This window comes from Coturnix japonica, chromosome 1 (genome assembly GCF_001577835.2).
Source record: "Coturnix japonica isolate 7356 chromosome 1, Coturnix japonica 2.1, whole genome shotgun sequence".
Classification (NCBI taxonomy): Eukaryota; Metazoa; Chordata; class Aves; order Galliformes; family Phasianidae; genus Coturnix; species Coturnix japonica.
Genome location: NC_029516.1, coordinates 23,759,938 through 23,775,694, shown reverse-complemented (window position 1 = coordinate 23,775,694; position 15,757 = coordinate 23,759,938). Strand labels below are relative to the sequence as shown.

The 15,757-nt window shown below is 38.0% G+C and overlaps 1 protein-coding gene across 1 annotated transcript in view; it reads right to left on the bottom strand.

The window, feature by feature from the left end:
* Positions 1-322: 322 nt before the first annotated feature.
* The window catches only part of PPP1R3A (protein phosphatase 1 regulatory subunit 3A), a 28,363-nt gene continuing 12,928 nt past the window's right edge, over positions 323-15,757 (bottom strand). The window contains exons 2-4 of the mRNA XM_015853848.2: positions 8,131-8,189; positions 7,886-8,022; positions 323-5,661 (exon numbers count right to left, since the gene is read on the bottom strand). Of these exons, the coding sequence (XP_015709334.1) occupies positions 3,145-5,661; positions 7,886-8,022; positions 8,131-8,189 (2,713 nt within the window). The 3' untranslated portion in view covers positions 323-3,144. The remainder of the gene's footprint in view (positions 5,662-7,885; positions 8,023-8,130; positions 8,190-15,757) is intronic.

Below are 15,757 nucleotides of genomic sequence, written 5' to 3'. Positions count from 1 at the left end.
AATGAGGGCCCATCTATGCATTCAAGTATTTCCAAGCCCTGGGGACCAGATTCCTTCTGAAAACAATAGTAGTCTGATTGTCCATGTCCACCCTACTGGATGGAATGCCCTAGTTCAGCAAAGCTGAAGTTATTCAGACATGAATTTGGATTCTACAATTTAGTTGACAGCGCATTTTCCTAAAAGGGTGAAAACCTGAGATTTGATCCTCCGAGTTTTCTAAATTTTTCAATAAAAAGGTATAGTTTAATTACAATAAGAAAGTTTTTGACCAGGATATTCTAATTTTATTTATTTATCTATTTATTTATTTATTTATTTATTTTACTGGTCAAATTATTTTAATTATTACAGTACGACATGTCTTGTGTTCTTGTTCTCGCTGGGCATGAGGCCAGAGTAAACAGTAATAATTTCATCAGGACAAGCAAAGAGTGCTTTCTTCACCTTTTTAGCCCTCTAACTGAGGACCTTTATCCTGTCAGAATATATCAGATGCTACTTGAGAGCCCCCACTGTACCAGGAAGTGAACTATGAGGGCTACTTTGAAAGAAACGCCTCCTAATTTGCTGTGTTGTCCCATAACATCAGAGACAGATGCTGGTGGTATGGCAGTAGAGGGTGCGCCTTCTGGCCAATACTTCTTTACATTTTGTTTCTGCACGACAGATGGTAGCACTGGGACAGTCTGACAGAATGGTGTCTGACATGGAAGTGCGTATGAAGCAGAGATGTGTTACTGAATTCCTCCATGTGGGAAAAATGACATCCACTGACATTCATCAATGCTTTCTGAGCATTTCTGGAGATCAAACAATGGATATGAGCACACTAAGGTGATGGGTGATGAGTTGCAGTAGTGGTGGTAGTGACAGTGGGTCACACCTCCACTGGTACAGATTTTTATGAGCACAGCATGCAGACACTTGTTCATTACTGATGAAAATGCTTAACCAGTGGTGCTGACTTTGTGGAAACATAGTATTCTGTAGCTAAGAATTTGTTCTATCAAATAGTGTTATTGTGCTCTTTGTATAGTCATTGTAGTTTCCATGGAAACATGTAGGAGGTATTACTTTGGAGTGACCTACGTAATACCGGAGTTCTCTAAACCAGACAGGCTTAAATGTTGAACCACTAAGACCAGGGATCTGTCAAATCACAGAGGGCGAACTGCCAACAGTGAAGGAATGTCATGTTCTTTTAAGAAAGTGCCTATGTGTGCCATGAAAAGGCACAGTTCTTTCAGTGTTTGTGGTCTCCGGGTAAAGAAGAGTTTGACATCATTACGTACTCAGGAGTTGGAACTTGATGATCCTTGAGGTCCCTTCCAACTCAGGCCATCCTATGATTTTGGAATTACACAGACTCGGACTCAAATTCAATTCTAAACATAAATTTTGTATTGGACCTACCTTCTTATGCCTACTGAATAAATTTATTATCTCAATGATCATTTAGCTCCTATGTACCTTAGAAGATCCAGACCAGTATTAGAGCCTTCTGTGTCCTTCCTAAGTACCTCCAGCCCATCACTAAAACTCAATTATGGATGCTTTCAACTGTTGTCAGAGTATACAGCTGTCAGTGTGCTCATCAGCAACAGATCCCCTGTATTTTCTCGCTCCCACTGAGTGCACAATTCCCACAGAGCCCCAAAGTTATACTCCCTGGAGAACAAGAATATCAAGGTGCTCCCTGTAGCAGTCTTCTAGCACCTTGAAACATATAACTAAGTTTTAAACCATTATTTTAGAGCTAAGCCAACAACCACATGACTAGTCTATTATGGAACTTCAGCTATATCTTGCAAACAAGCCTTTCACAGTCAGCGTGGTATTCCATACTGGCAGTACTGAGCTGAGGAGAGGGAAACAAATGTAGCTTAAAATACCTTTCCTTCTTAAGTTCTAGGGATCTAGTAGCATTATGTCACCTTGGTGCTTCTTTTAGTATACTACCTATGATGGCATTTGTGGCCATCATCTCGAAAATGGCTATACTGAAATGTAATCTATCCATCTCTTTTCTTCTTGGACAAACTTTAGACATGACCGTACATGACAGATCAGGACCACTGTAGCAGTGGAGCCTCCAGCATGCCTGCTCTGCAGAATGCCTGCTGCACTAGGTCTCTGTGGGCTCTTAGGATAGACATTAGGCTTTTCTGCCCCACCTACCCTGTTTTCTATTGCTATGCGATTAGCACAAGGTAATAAGCCATAGAAAAAAAATAATAAGCCTAATTCAGACATGCTCAACACAGTCATAGCACTCCTTTGTAAAATTTATTTAATGCTTTTTAGATATGCTCAAGCAACACTGGTGGAAAAAAAAAAAATTGTAACTCAAAGCATTTGTCTGGGATAACACTCAGTTCAATGAAATTCTCTATCATGTTACATAATCTTCATTTACAAATAAAACAAAAATGTTTGTGGAAGTGCATGAACAGTAAGAAGCCTGTGACTGTGACGTTTGATCTCTTCAGCCACAGGGTGGAAACAGCATGTCTGTTCATCTACACAGCTACATCCAGAAAGCTATATGATGCAACTGCAGTCTAACCTCACATTTTTTCAAACAGGAGTATCACTGTAACACTAAACCAAAACAAAATTTGGGACAAAAAAATTAAGCTGTCATCAGACGTCATATTTCTTAGAGTGTTGACTAATCAACTTCAGTATCAGTACCAAAATACTGAGTTAGTTATTACACCTTTCCCTGTGTTGTTACATACTACACAAAATCTTAAAAAAAAAAAAAAAAAAAAAAACTAAAAAATTTGAAGCTTTACTGCAAAAGTAATTAACGCAACATAATGGTGTTTTTAAGTGCTAAAGAGATATGAAGCATTGCCTCTTCATAATGTGCTAAAGAGCAACAGCTGTACTTCATTTTAACTTGACGTGCTTCAGATCTCATATTCTTACAGGTATTTAATGATCCAAACATGATGGTCCTATAGAATAGTTATGTATATGAAGGCTCAACTTCATATGTAATCTTTTAAAAAGATGCTTCAGTAGAAACCTTGCTTTGGTTCTAAAAATGAGTAATCTCTTCAACAGTGGAAATGCTTTGGAGGGGTTGGAGACTATTGACCATAGATCTTGAGCACGGTTGATAATCAAATAATGTTATTCCTTCTTGACAGACTCTTTGCTTCTTCTTCCTTCCCAGTAGAGCCAGTACAGGGAGAACATGTAGAGTGCGAGACAAACCATCAAATCATAGTGGTAAAGTGTTGCAGCAAACACAAGAAAGAAGAAGAAACAAAAGATTTTGCAACCAATCTGTTTTAAACCCGGAGACTCACTAGACAGCATCTGTTCTTCACTCTTCTGGTCAGGCATATCTGCAGGATGAGAAATGTTCTGTTTTTCATTCTGAGATTCATCAAGCCAATTTAGCGTTTTTCCTTCAGTTATTAAATGGTGAGAATCAGAGCCTCTCCCAGCAACTTCTTTGGTAGCCTTACTAATTGAAATTTCTGGCCTCAATGACTTCTCTTGGTTGAACTCTGCTTGATGGAAACACTGACCTATACTGCTTCCTCTTTCTTCTCTAGCAACCGTTGTGTCTGAAGTGGAAGGTACTTCTTTTCTTTCAGCTTCAGGAAAGAGGCTTTCATTAATATGTTTCATTTCATTTGGCAGACTTAAATCATATCCTGACTCTGCAACAGCCTTTTCAATGACTTTGAATTCAGAGTGAATATATGGATGGTCCATGTCTGCTGCAGAAGATGCCAGTGGAGGGCTTTTGTTGTGGTAACTGGGTATAGTGTTTGTACCAGAAGTTGATGTTTTTGTTTGAGCTTTGACATGCAAATAGGAAGGTGTTCCAAGGTAGCTCTCTTCGCTATAGAGCTCTGCCAATTCCTCACTGTAGCGATGCCTCTGGGCACCCTGGGAATATTTAGATACTTCTGAATGTAAACCCTGCCTCACACCTTCCTTCTTTTCTGCAGAAGAAGCCTTCACATCTCCTTCTGCAGGCGGAATATCTCCAGTGTCTGGTTTTGCTTTGGCACGTTTTTCCCTGCTACTGCACACAGACATCGTTTCTCCTTGCAGTGTTTCATGTACGCGTGCATTATAAATATCTAAAACTGATTCCTTTTCAAATTCGGTGTCATATAATACACCCACTGTGTTGAGTTGACAAAGAGCATAATGTGAACCATCATTTCTCCCTTCATGTGTATCAAACGCTGTTTCCTTTTCCTCTGTGGGCCTGTCACTTAGTGCAATCTCTTGAGGTAGCTTAGCAATTACTGCTTTTTCACTGGCAGACATTTTTTCTGGAGCACTTTCTGATGTTGTTTTAATTATATAAGCCATACCTGCCTCTGCTTTCCCTGTAATACTGTGCTCAGAGACAGGAGACTTCTCACAACTCTCTGCCTCTTGGCAGGTAAATAGCTCTCTTGTACAAGAGCTCTGAGCTCTTGCATCACCCCCTGCTGCCCACCGCACCCCACTATCTGCTCGCTTCCATGCCTGTCCAGTGGTGTTTTCTTCACTTTCCATCTCTACCAGTCCTCCTTTATTTTCATTCTCTGTCTTTCCTCTGTCTTTTAACCTTGTGAATCCTCTGTGTTCCTGAGCATCTTCAGCTCTGCTTTCATCCTCTGGCAAGTAAGCCCCAGGTCCTTTTTGTGCAGGCCTGGCTCTGTGCTTGTTGCCTTCATCTGGCAGGAACGATGTGCTGAAGGCATGTTTTCTGTGAGACTTGAAAGGCCTGGGTGCTTCTTCCTCTCCGATTAGTGCTAAGTCTGCTATTTCGATGACTCTTTTCTCCTTCTCTGTATCAGTGCTATATTTTTTTTCCAACAATTCACAAACTCCTTTTTTGTGTGTATATTGGCTTTTTGTGGAATCTGTTGAGACATCAGTGTATGCAAAAGTGTCGATATGTAAATCTCCTTTTAAATGTGCCTGAACTTTGCTTTCAATCATCTTGATTTTTCCTTCATTTTTGTCAGCAGCTGATGACAATGAATCCAGAGTTTGGTGAGACGTTTTTGGCACTTGGTACTCTGGAGGTGGATTAGCATTGCCATCCAGCATTCCTGTTATACATTCTTTTAATTGCAAGGATTCATCATGCACTGAAGAAATGGCTGCTGGTCTCATTTCACAGGCCTCTTTCGAGGTATCATCCTCACTGATGAATAACCTCTCCATCATCTTACTTCCTGAGGCATTATCTGCTTCACCTCTTGTAATATCTGTGTGGCTCTCTCCTTGTTGGCTTGAGACAGTAGCCGCAATATTGATAGCCTCATTCTGCTTTGTTCCAGGAAAGTATTTTACCGATGAAAGGGTTTCACTGATAGCAGTAGAATCCCAAGACTGTTCGCTGCTGTTTGCTGAGCCAGCAGAGACTTCCTTTCCTGATGGGTGACTATTATATCCTCCTATGGAATACTTAGCATTACCTTTTAATTCTTCTCCTATCACTTGTGAAGTATTTTCAGATAAGGAACTGATAGGCACTGGGTGCCTCAGCAAGTCACTGCTTCTTTCTACACAGGTTAGATTTTTCTCCAATCTTACAGTTTCACTTGGAAAATTAACTGGTTCTGTTGTGTCTAAATTCCTTTCATCTCTGGAAGAGGTACCTTTAGCTCCTGTGAAGTGCTGATTTAGCTGAAACAATAGAATAAAAAAGAATGATCAAAAAAGGCTTTACAAAAAATGTGCCAAATGAATGAGGCAGGATTTTGTTATGGAAAGTTTTGTTTTTGGTAACAAAGCTTTTATGGAAACGTGTTCCGAACCATTTACAAAATTTGCATTGTATGTATTTTTTAACATAGGTAATGAGCTTTATGGTGGCGTTGAAAGGAGCGGGAAATAAAATAGAATTCAGAACCCTCTCTCTTTATTCATGAGTTCAGTAAGCTGCTAGTGCATTTTATACAAATTAAATCTGAAGAGAATATTCCCTTAAAGGGAGGCTAATTCATTCTCTGCACATTCAGTTCTAGGTTTGGAGAGAGAGAGGCATTGGGGAGGGGGAGGATTGGCACTTAAATGAGGGCAGTGATACAGTACATCAAAGCCTGGTAATGTACAGTATTGTCCAGTAAAACAAAGACACATTTCACACTGACAAATACTGTAAGGATTATCTTTGCTTCATTTCTCTCAGGGACCATTTTACAGGCTTCAAACCAGACTGATTTTAGACAATCTAGTAAGACATGAGTTGGAAATGAGATTAGTGAAGTAAAAGGCCAGAAACTAATCACTCTCCCTCCTAGCTCCCATATATCATATTGTATTATTCAGCTATGGCTGCTTGTCATTGCACTCTCTTTTCACTTTAGCATAGTCACACTGATAGCACTAGCTGATCAATTAGAGGCTAGCTACTTGGGCACCCCTTTATGCATTTGCACTTGCTGTAGATACCCCCGTCACAGTTTCTCTTATTAATATGTTTTCTGCAAAGCCTCTGCAAACTATTAATAGTAAAACGTCACTCAAAGAAAAGTGAGGGAGCTAATGTCTCTGCAAATTCTGTTTTAATGACCCTCTGCCAACCAGTGCTCAAGTGTATTTGAGTTCTTCGGTGATGCCAACTGTCAGGATTTAACAGTGAGATGCCTGTGTTTTTTTCCCCTCCTCATAACTGACATTTGCATGATCTCAATAATTATATGCAAATCTTACGATTTCCCCTTCTTCTCACATAAGGCTCATGTTACTTGTCAACTGCACAGCTGTCTTGTGAGCCAATGCCTGTGCGTTTCAAAGATTTGGTTGTATTTCCATCTATTATAAGCCTTCATTGTTTAATTCATTAAAGAGCGCATAGTGCAAATTAACATCTAAATTATAGCTCCCCCTTCATTTATTGTACAGACAATCCTGGCAATTGATAAACAAACGGTTATATTTGATCCTGCTTTTTGTAACAGAGTGGACTGAGAACAACAAGGGATTTTGAGGTCCTCCTTTTTTATGTTTCATCATAAAAAAAGAGAGAGACGGGTTGACTTTCAGGCAGTGAAATATCCCACAATAGGCAACAATTTTGAACTTTTTTTGGAGAAAAGGCAAGAAAAAAAATATATTCAAATAAGATGAATTTATTCTCTCTCTATCAATAAGGAAAAAAAAAGGTTCCCACCTTACTCTCCCGTCTGATTCAGCATTCACATTTTCACAGGTGATAGCTGTTATAATCTATGATTACGAATCTATGCGCCCAAATGATTGTGAGCTGAGAACAGACACTGGGAATAATAAATTGCTGTATGTGTCTCATTTATTGCCATTTTTTCTTTCATACTGAAAAACGTAAGCCAAACCACACACATGCACACACACAAATCCAAATAGATTGAATGTTCACTCACTGTAAAATTTATTATAACAAATTTAGTACCAAATACTGATATAGAAAGATGTGCTATGTAAATATGTGTATGTATTTTGTTCATGCAGCGTATTACATAGTTAGTTTATCTTTGAAAACAACTAAAAGCAAACAGTACCATAAATAAGAGAATTATACTGAATATAAAGCATTTCTACAAGAATGTATTTATCCTAGAGACTAGGATGAGAGATCTTTGAAATATTAGTCTTCTAATTCCTTCAAACCGTCACTTAGAGCCTCCGGTAAAGAGGTAAAAGGGAGAAGTCATTAATTTAAGACCAGAAAAAGTTGATGCACTATGCTGAAATCAAAGCACCTTCTATTGTCGAATCAGTTAGAAATTCAATGAAAGTACAGACCAAGGCTTTACATTTGTAAATTAGTACATCAGTCAGCTCTGTTAAAAGGGGGCATTTCACCAGCTTTGAAGCGTAAATGGATTCATATCATTTAATACTGTAGATATAATTGTATAACACTTACCAGCAACTCTAATTCTTTTTCATCATCTTCGTGATCACCCTGGTTGTATTCTGCATTATTATCTTTTATATTTTCATTAGCTGGTGCACTCTCTTTGTCTTCTGCTTGTGAACAAACAATCTCTGGGATATTTGCATCTGAAGAGTTAACAAAAACATGCTTGAATAATTTCCATGGGATTATTTGTTACACTTCTTTAATTAACATGAGCACTAAGAAAGAACTAATTAAACCAGGTGTATTACCTGAAGTCCTTGAATTATTCCATATGTCACGATCAGATGTTTCCGATATTTCTTCTTTGCTGTTAAACAAAAAGAAAAATTCTGTGTTATTCTGCAGAAAAATTGTTGTTCTAATTGCTAATAAACTCAGTTAGAAAGACAGCTGGTTAATTACACCAAATTTTGAATGCTGTTTGAAAGTCCGAAGATAACAGCCGTATCAAAAGCAGTTTCTTTGAATAACCTGATATTAAGTTTTCGACAAAGAAAAACTTGGCCAAGAAAATGAAAATGTGTTGACCTTCAAATTACATTACAAAGCTGATAGGTTTTCCCAGGCCTTTTCTAAGAAAGCAGCACAACGGTGATTAGATGGGTCATTGACAGGCAAGAGTAACTTTGGGGTCAGACAACAGTCTGCAAGGATACATGCTCACAGGAGACTGGAACTCTCACTCGCTTATATTTTTCAAATATCTGTATACAGAGATTGCTGGAAAAAGACGTATTTGTAACCTGAAACAAATCAAAAGATTATCTCTGCGTGCATACAGTATAGATTTCTGTGGATGGCCGACAGGAATGAATTCTGCTTCCCTGCCGCCAATGCATTTTTTACCATTGCTTTTGCTGTCATGAAAACAAAGGCCAGGTCCAACACAACAAACACCTACAGACAGATGCTGAACGCCTGCTGTTCTCATCAGTACCAATGCAAAATGATAGCAGTGGGAACTGTCTGTCATAGGGGTGCAACCTTTAGTAAACAGAGGAAAAAATGTAAAAAGGATGGCAATTACGTAAAATGTGAATTATGATGTCATTCCCAATGCTTTCTCTATGAGATGGATTATTTTTTTTTTCCTGTACGTTTTTAATTTATGCATTTTTTCAGCCATCCATACACCTGTATTACTGAAAGTTGTTTCTAATTTTCCAGTATTAATCTTTTCCCCTTCTATATTGTCCTAGGGTTTGGCTGGTTTTGTTTGCTTGTTTGTTTGTTTACCATTCAAATTGATATAACATTAACTCTACTGCTTAAAATGCTTAATTCAGAAGGAGGATGCTAAATTTATACTTCATGAAAAGGTACTAGACACTGACTGGCACCAACTTCTAAAAATCCAGCCTTTCCAGTGATTGCCAGACAAAAGCAGACAGAAGATCCTTCCAGCGTAGCATCTGATCTCTGACTCTGGCCACCATCAGATACATCAGGGGTAAACGTAAAGTTCTTGTAGGAAAAGATATGGGATAATTTGAATCACCCTACTAAATTTTTTCTTGGGCTTTTGTTAGACATTTGTCCTCAAGGAATCAGATTTAACACTCTTTCAGTAGTTCTTTTTTTTCCCCATTAATTGCAATAATGCTGAATATTCTTGTTATCCATATGAATGTCACGTCACTTTTGAGTTCTGCTACGTGTATAGCCTCCACACATTTCTCCCTCTCCTACTCACACCGAGTTGTACGTTACTCTGCCAACAGCTGCTGCAATCAGAATAATCTGCATTTCATCCTGAAAAGGCTGGCAGTGAAAGGCCTACTTTATCTTCAGATCTGTACATTTTTTAAGGTAAAACGTCACCGATCATTACTGATTCATCATTATATTTGTATTGTAACTGCTATATACTAGTTTTAATGTTACATGAAGAACCCTGTTTTGTTCAATCCCTTTGCAACTTCTTCAGCTACCTGCATCCATAAACCTAGATATATGGAGTAACTTGGGACTTAACCATGAGACAGATGCATACAAAAGTTTAGTTGCTAATGGGATATCTGCAAAAGCCTTAAGTTTGGAACCAAAACTCTGTATAACACGTGAGCTGAGTTAGTCATCGAAAATAATGATCTCAAAACCATGTGGGCTGAGCAGAGGATCTCCTACTTTTATCCAGTGGGGGAAAAATATCTCAAAGCCTTTACATGAATGTAACTGGCTACCTGCAGCTTTCAGCTACACGGATATAACTCTCAAGAAGCAGAGGTGGCATCTTTTGCTGCTAGTCAGATTCCTCACCTGCTCCTTCAAGAAACGGAGTATTACCCACTCTAGTCCTTCAAGAAGCACTCGCAGATGAAGAGATGCCTGTATCTGAAGTAACAGTGTACTATCAGTGGAGCTTGCATACAAAATGCAGCGCCACACTCAACTCCAGTCACAGCCCCAGGAGATTAAAAAATTCACTGCAAACACACTCAGAAACTATCAGAGTGACTGAGTGACTGCTGCTCTTGAAGTTGAATGTACTAGCCTGACTCTTTAGCTTATTCTTCATTTCGAGGAGAAAAAAAAAAAAGAACTGGATTCTGTCCCCAGTCCTGTGTGCTTCTTATCCAGTGACTATTTTTGTTTTTAACAAACCTCTCTTTGGTGTGAATTACAGACACTATTGAGTAAGACTATTAAGAAGGATAACCTCTTTCTGAATGTAGATAGCTGTTCTGAGGTGGATGCCAGAATGTGTCTTAGCTTCTTAGCCTTAGTTTCCTAAGCACCTGTGCTCAGGCAGTTGTTGTGTACATCGCCCCTGTCATCACTGATGAGAGACTAATGGTTCTGAAGAGAGATTCGCTTTCTCTGTTTGGGACATCGCCAGTGAGATGGAGAGAAATACCCTTTGAAGGAGCTTCTCTGCCTCTGGAGAAACTGACCATAAAATAAAACTACAGTGACTGCCCTAGACTGAGACCAAAAGTTTTAGATAACTAATGTGAGCTGAACTGAATCCCACAACGAGACTCCAAATCCAAACTGGAAAGTATCTAACGAGTTTTAGCAGCTGGGACCGTACCACATTATGTGTGACCTGAGCAACTCAGTTTTACTCGATTGTTTGTCTTAACCCTTGTTCCAGTATCATCTAAAGCCCTGGACCACAGGTTTCTTCTCACAGCTGTAACAGATAATAAATATCAATGATAATATAACCCCACATCATGAATTTACAGCAAAAGAAAATAGTGCACCACTTCAGGGTTTCTAACATGACTTCTTCCTTGTTGCACTGAATTTTATAGAGATTGTTGGCTGATAGCCTATAATTTGTTCACCTCTGTCCTGCAAATGCATGGCTGCAGGGAAATTCAGTGCAATTGTTTTCCTTATTTTACTTCTACATCAAAAATATCTGTCCTCATATAATTATTCTAGTGGGAAATCTGAAGTTAACCTAAATTGAGGATATTAATACTGCAGTCTTTAAGGATCACAGTACACATAAAACAATAGTAATTTAACAGCGCTATTTTAATCCAAGAAATGTCATGAAGGTGCTGAGTCCATAGGTTGATATAACTAAAGAACAATCTCAAATGTCTGTGTTCACCTTAAAGAGTGAAATATCTCCAAAAACCCTATAAATATTGGCCATTTCAATAAACAGTGATAAATAGGAACAAATCTCTACTATTAAAACATTTAATCAGTTTTTAACACTGCTTTTTAAGAGTGTATTTTCTTCTTTGCTCTTCATGGAAGCTGTTTGTCTAGTTAGCTAAGTAAGTTGTTAGCATAATTCAGCTTTTGTGTTCTAAATTAATTAACTCACTGTAGTTTTCAAGGATCTGAATACACCTACATTGTGTATTGAGAGGCACAAAATATGTGTTCAGTTTTAAAATGTTTATTTTAATTTTTAAGTGAAACTGGATATTCTGACAAAAAATGCAAGTTAGAAAAATTCCTGAGAGTTTCTACCAGCTTCAAAAAATGCTTTTGCTCGTACGATTCACTCTTGGTGGAACTAACATTCATTTGGACCAAATGATAAAAAGAAGTAGGAATGCAAATTTGGGTATAATTTTGCCTTTAGAGAGAGCACAAAGGCGAAGCTCAAGCACCAGTCAGTAGGACCGAGGGGACCAGAGAGTAGATGGACATTATGGAAAAGATTTCAACGGTCTCAAAGTTATGTAAAATTTGTGTCCCAGAGAAGAATGTAAATTTGAATCCAAAGATGATCACCTAAAGATGTAAAGAGTATAGAATAGATGAGTGATGTAATAATGATAAGAATAAAAAGATTAAAAAAAAAGGTACTGTTTTGACTTTAGAAGGTATTGGGATACAGTAAGATATGGCAAAGATTCGGAATTAAACTTTTTTAGTTAAATAGGATTTTTAGAGGAGAGGTTTGATCAAGATTGCAGATGAGTTATGTATAATTCCACAGTCAAAAGACTTCTCTGAAGCTTTTCTAGCTCAGAGCTGGCAGTGGGACAGAGTTTCATTTTGAAGAACACAGTGAGCAAGGTATAACTTATGGGAAAATAGACTTAGAAAATGGTATTATTTTATTCAGTCTGGGAGTAGAACTTCTTTAGATATGCTCCAGTTAAAACAATCATATAAACTCCAACCCAAAATAGTGACAGACCCAGGAGAGGAAATAACACATAGCTGAAATTCTTTTCTATTTGAATCCATCATTTTGGTCCAGATACATTTGTAACAGCATCAGAATAGAAGGAAAAAGATTTAGGAAGAAGAGAAGTAGTGTCTGGCAACTTTGGACCCAAGTGTCTTCAAAAAATCTTCACCGTAGGCAAAACTTAAATAAGAAAATAAATGCAGATAAACAGAAAATGACATAAAAAGTGCCAGACTCACCTGATAATGTCTGTCTTTGTTAAGATTACTGTATTTCCCTTGTCTAAAAATCAGTTATCTGATCTATCTGGACTTCATTAAAGCATTTGTTATGTGGCCACATGGGAAATTTATTAATTAAACTGGAGAGGAGGGAGATCAGAGCAGGAGCACAGAGGTGGGAGAGGGGCTCAGTGCCAAGCGGGGCCTCACAAGACTGGCTGTGCCGAGCTGGCAGACGACACACTGGAATTCAAGAGGACTGGCCGTGTGATCACTCAGTCATTTTATTACAGACCACAGCACAAAAAGTCAAAGTTAAATTAAATCTGTGGCAGATAGGAAGTTGGGAGACATCACCATCACAGAGGATTGAGAGAAATCTAAGGCCTGGAGGATCAGAATAATAGATAAGGGATGCACTTCAAAATTATGAAGTGCCAAGTTATACATTTAGGGATTCAAAAGAGTTTCTTCTGCAAAATGAGGGTTCAGAATCTGGAAGGAACAGTTGAATAAGGAAAATCTGAGTTTGCTTTTGTTGGACATTTCCAAGCCATCATTGAGAACCGGCTGTTGTAACAAGAGAAGCAAGATTCTCTGGTAATATGTCGGAGAGGATATGCCAGTAACTTACAAGGCACTGGTAAGAACTCCTTACCAGCTCAAGAACTTCAGGAAATATTATTTCAGACTGAAACAGGTGCAGAAGAGGACTACAAGAAGATGAGCAGGTGAAAATCATAACCAAGGAGACAAACAGTGCATTTCTATTTTCAGTTTAGCAAAATAGAGTTGGAGAAAAGAAATAGATGTCCTCTTTTAATAAGTAATAAGAGGGTAGGAAAGATATTAACCAGCAAAACTCTATTAATATATTAATAAAAAGAGAGCACTGTGGAAACTTAAAAGAATTTTTATTAGCATTAGAAAAGTACATCCTATGCCATTTCTTTCAGTTAGAGTAACAGACAGACTAAACTGAGAAGGTCACGGCATAGAAACATACTTTTGGGACTGGTCTCATACAACACATTTCCCTAGGGATAAAACTTCACGATCCCCTACGCCCAGTCCAGCCCTATTTCATATACAGTTGTATGCACTGAGAGTTACACTTTCAGAAATGCTCACTTCACCATAGCAGGTACTTGCTTGAAATTGTTTGGACCTATAGCGAGGAGCTACTTATCTTTTGTAATAGGTGGAGTAGTTATAACTTGTCATGGTTTGAATTCACGCAAATATTTTGCAGAAGTTGAATCTGCATGTTTATATAACCCACCACACAGTTCACATTGTTCTGTATTGTATGCATTTATGCTATTTCTGAACACTGACATTGCAAGATATTTATTTTATTATATTAAATGCACCTGTAAAATGCATTACATTAATGCCACTTGAACCATTTTATCCTATTTCTTATTTAAAAGAAAATGTCATAGTATTTAGTCTGAAATTTTAAAAGTGTGGTGGTGTAAAGACATGTTAAGTCTATGCTTAAACAAATATTTATTTAAAAACATACATAAAAGAGAAAAATAAACCAATATAATTTTGTTTAAAAATCAAGATTAGACCGTCACTGAATCTTTCCTGCTTCTAGTCTTTAATTCAAGGTGGATTCAAAATCAAAATGATTCTCTTCATGGGGTGAAGCTAAAATAAGAGGCTAATAAGATCTAAGTGTTAACTAAACAATGATGGTTTTATTTTCAAGTCTAATTCCTAGATATAAGAGACTAATGTGGTGTCAAAGTTTGATACCATGGATGCTTTTGGATCTGGTGCTGTAAATAGCCAGACTTTCTGAAGGATGATGCCACTGTGATGCAAACAACATATGAGATGCTTGAAAAGAGGTAATGAAACATGACGGTAATGTTTTAGGGAGAAGCAGAACCGCAAAAAGCATATTTGTGCAGGAAAGGGTCTGGGTTTGAGAAGTCAAACAAAAATCCCTCAGAATTGTAACCCCGCAGAGCTGGAGAGAAAAGAAAAGATTGGACTGGGGTGAGCACTCTTGTCTTGGTTTGATTATGCTGTGCATCAATAACAGCAAAAGGACTAATAATAATAATAATAATAAACTAAGGAAAAAGGAATTTGGAAAAGAAGTAGAAAAGGCCAAGAATGCACACAAATAAAAATAAAACTTTAGCATTTTAATAAGTGTATGACATAATAGAAGATTGCTTTGTTGGTTTAGGTTTTGTTGTTGTTGTTGTTTCTCACTGATACCAACCCTGTGCACAGTTGGTACTGTGGAAGATTACATGTAAAATATTGCACTGCTGATGTTAAAATACCTGTGGGATGGGGGAGTAAATACTAATAACACCAAAAAATGCAGAGGAAAAAAAGTCGGCATTGTACACAACAATAACAACAAAAACCTTAAGCTTGATCCTTGTCTCATTATTGTGGTAAAACTACCACTAGTGTTATATATCCTAGCCATCTGCTGAGATCTCAGCAAAAATCATGTCCTGGCCTGTGTTTGTACAGCTCCTGAAAGGTATTAAGGATCCACCAAGAATCTAAGCATGTGGATCTCTGTAGTGCTTTTCTAGTGATGAGTTCTCCATAATTAGTTCTATCTTCATCACTGAATATATGAACTGAACATTTAATGAGTAAAGATAATCTCATTGCTTGTCTCAATAAGACTAAGTATAAAACGCACTATAGGGAGAAATCTCTTCCTTGTTTAAATGGAAGCCTGTGTTATCAATTGGTGAAATAACAGCTTTATAATGAAAACTTCCAGATTTCTTATGACATGTGGCTCCAGTACCCAATATATATTAGTCCCAAGCCCAAGCGCTGCCTGAGAATCCACACTGTAGCTCAAGAAGGGGATGTATAACCTTGGCTTGAAGCTACCTTTCTCCTTCCTACTGCCTTGCTTCAGTGTGCCTCAGCACAAGCTGGGACTTTCACTTAGCATGATAGGGAGGCTGAGGATTATCAGCCCATGCCCAATCCTACACTGTTGTAAGAAGCAGAGAATTTCTAACCAGGGAGCTGTATCTGGGAGGG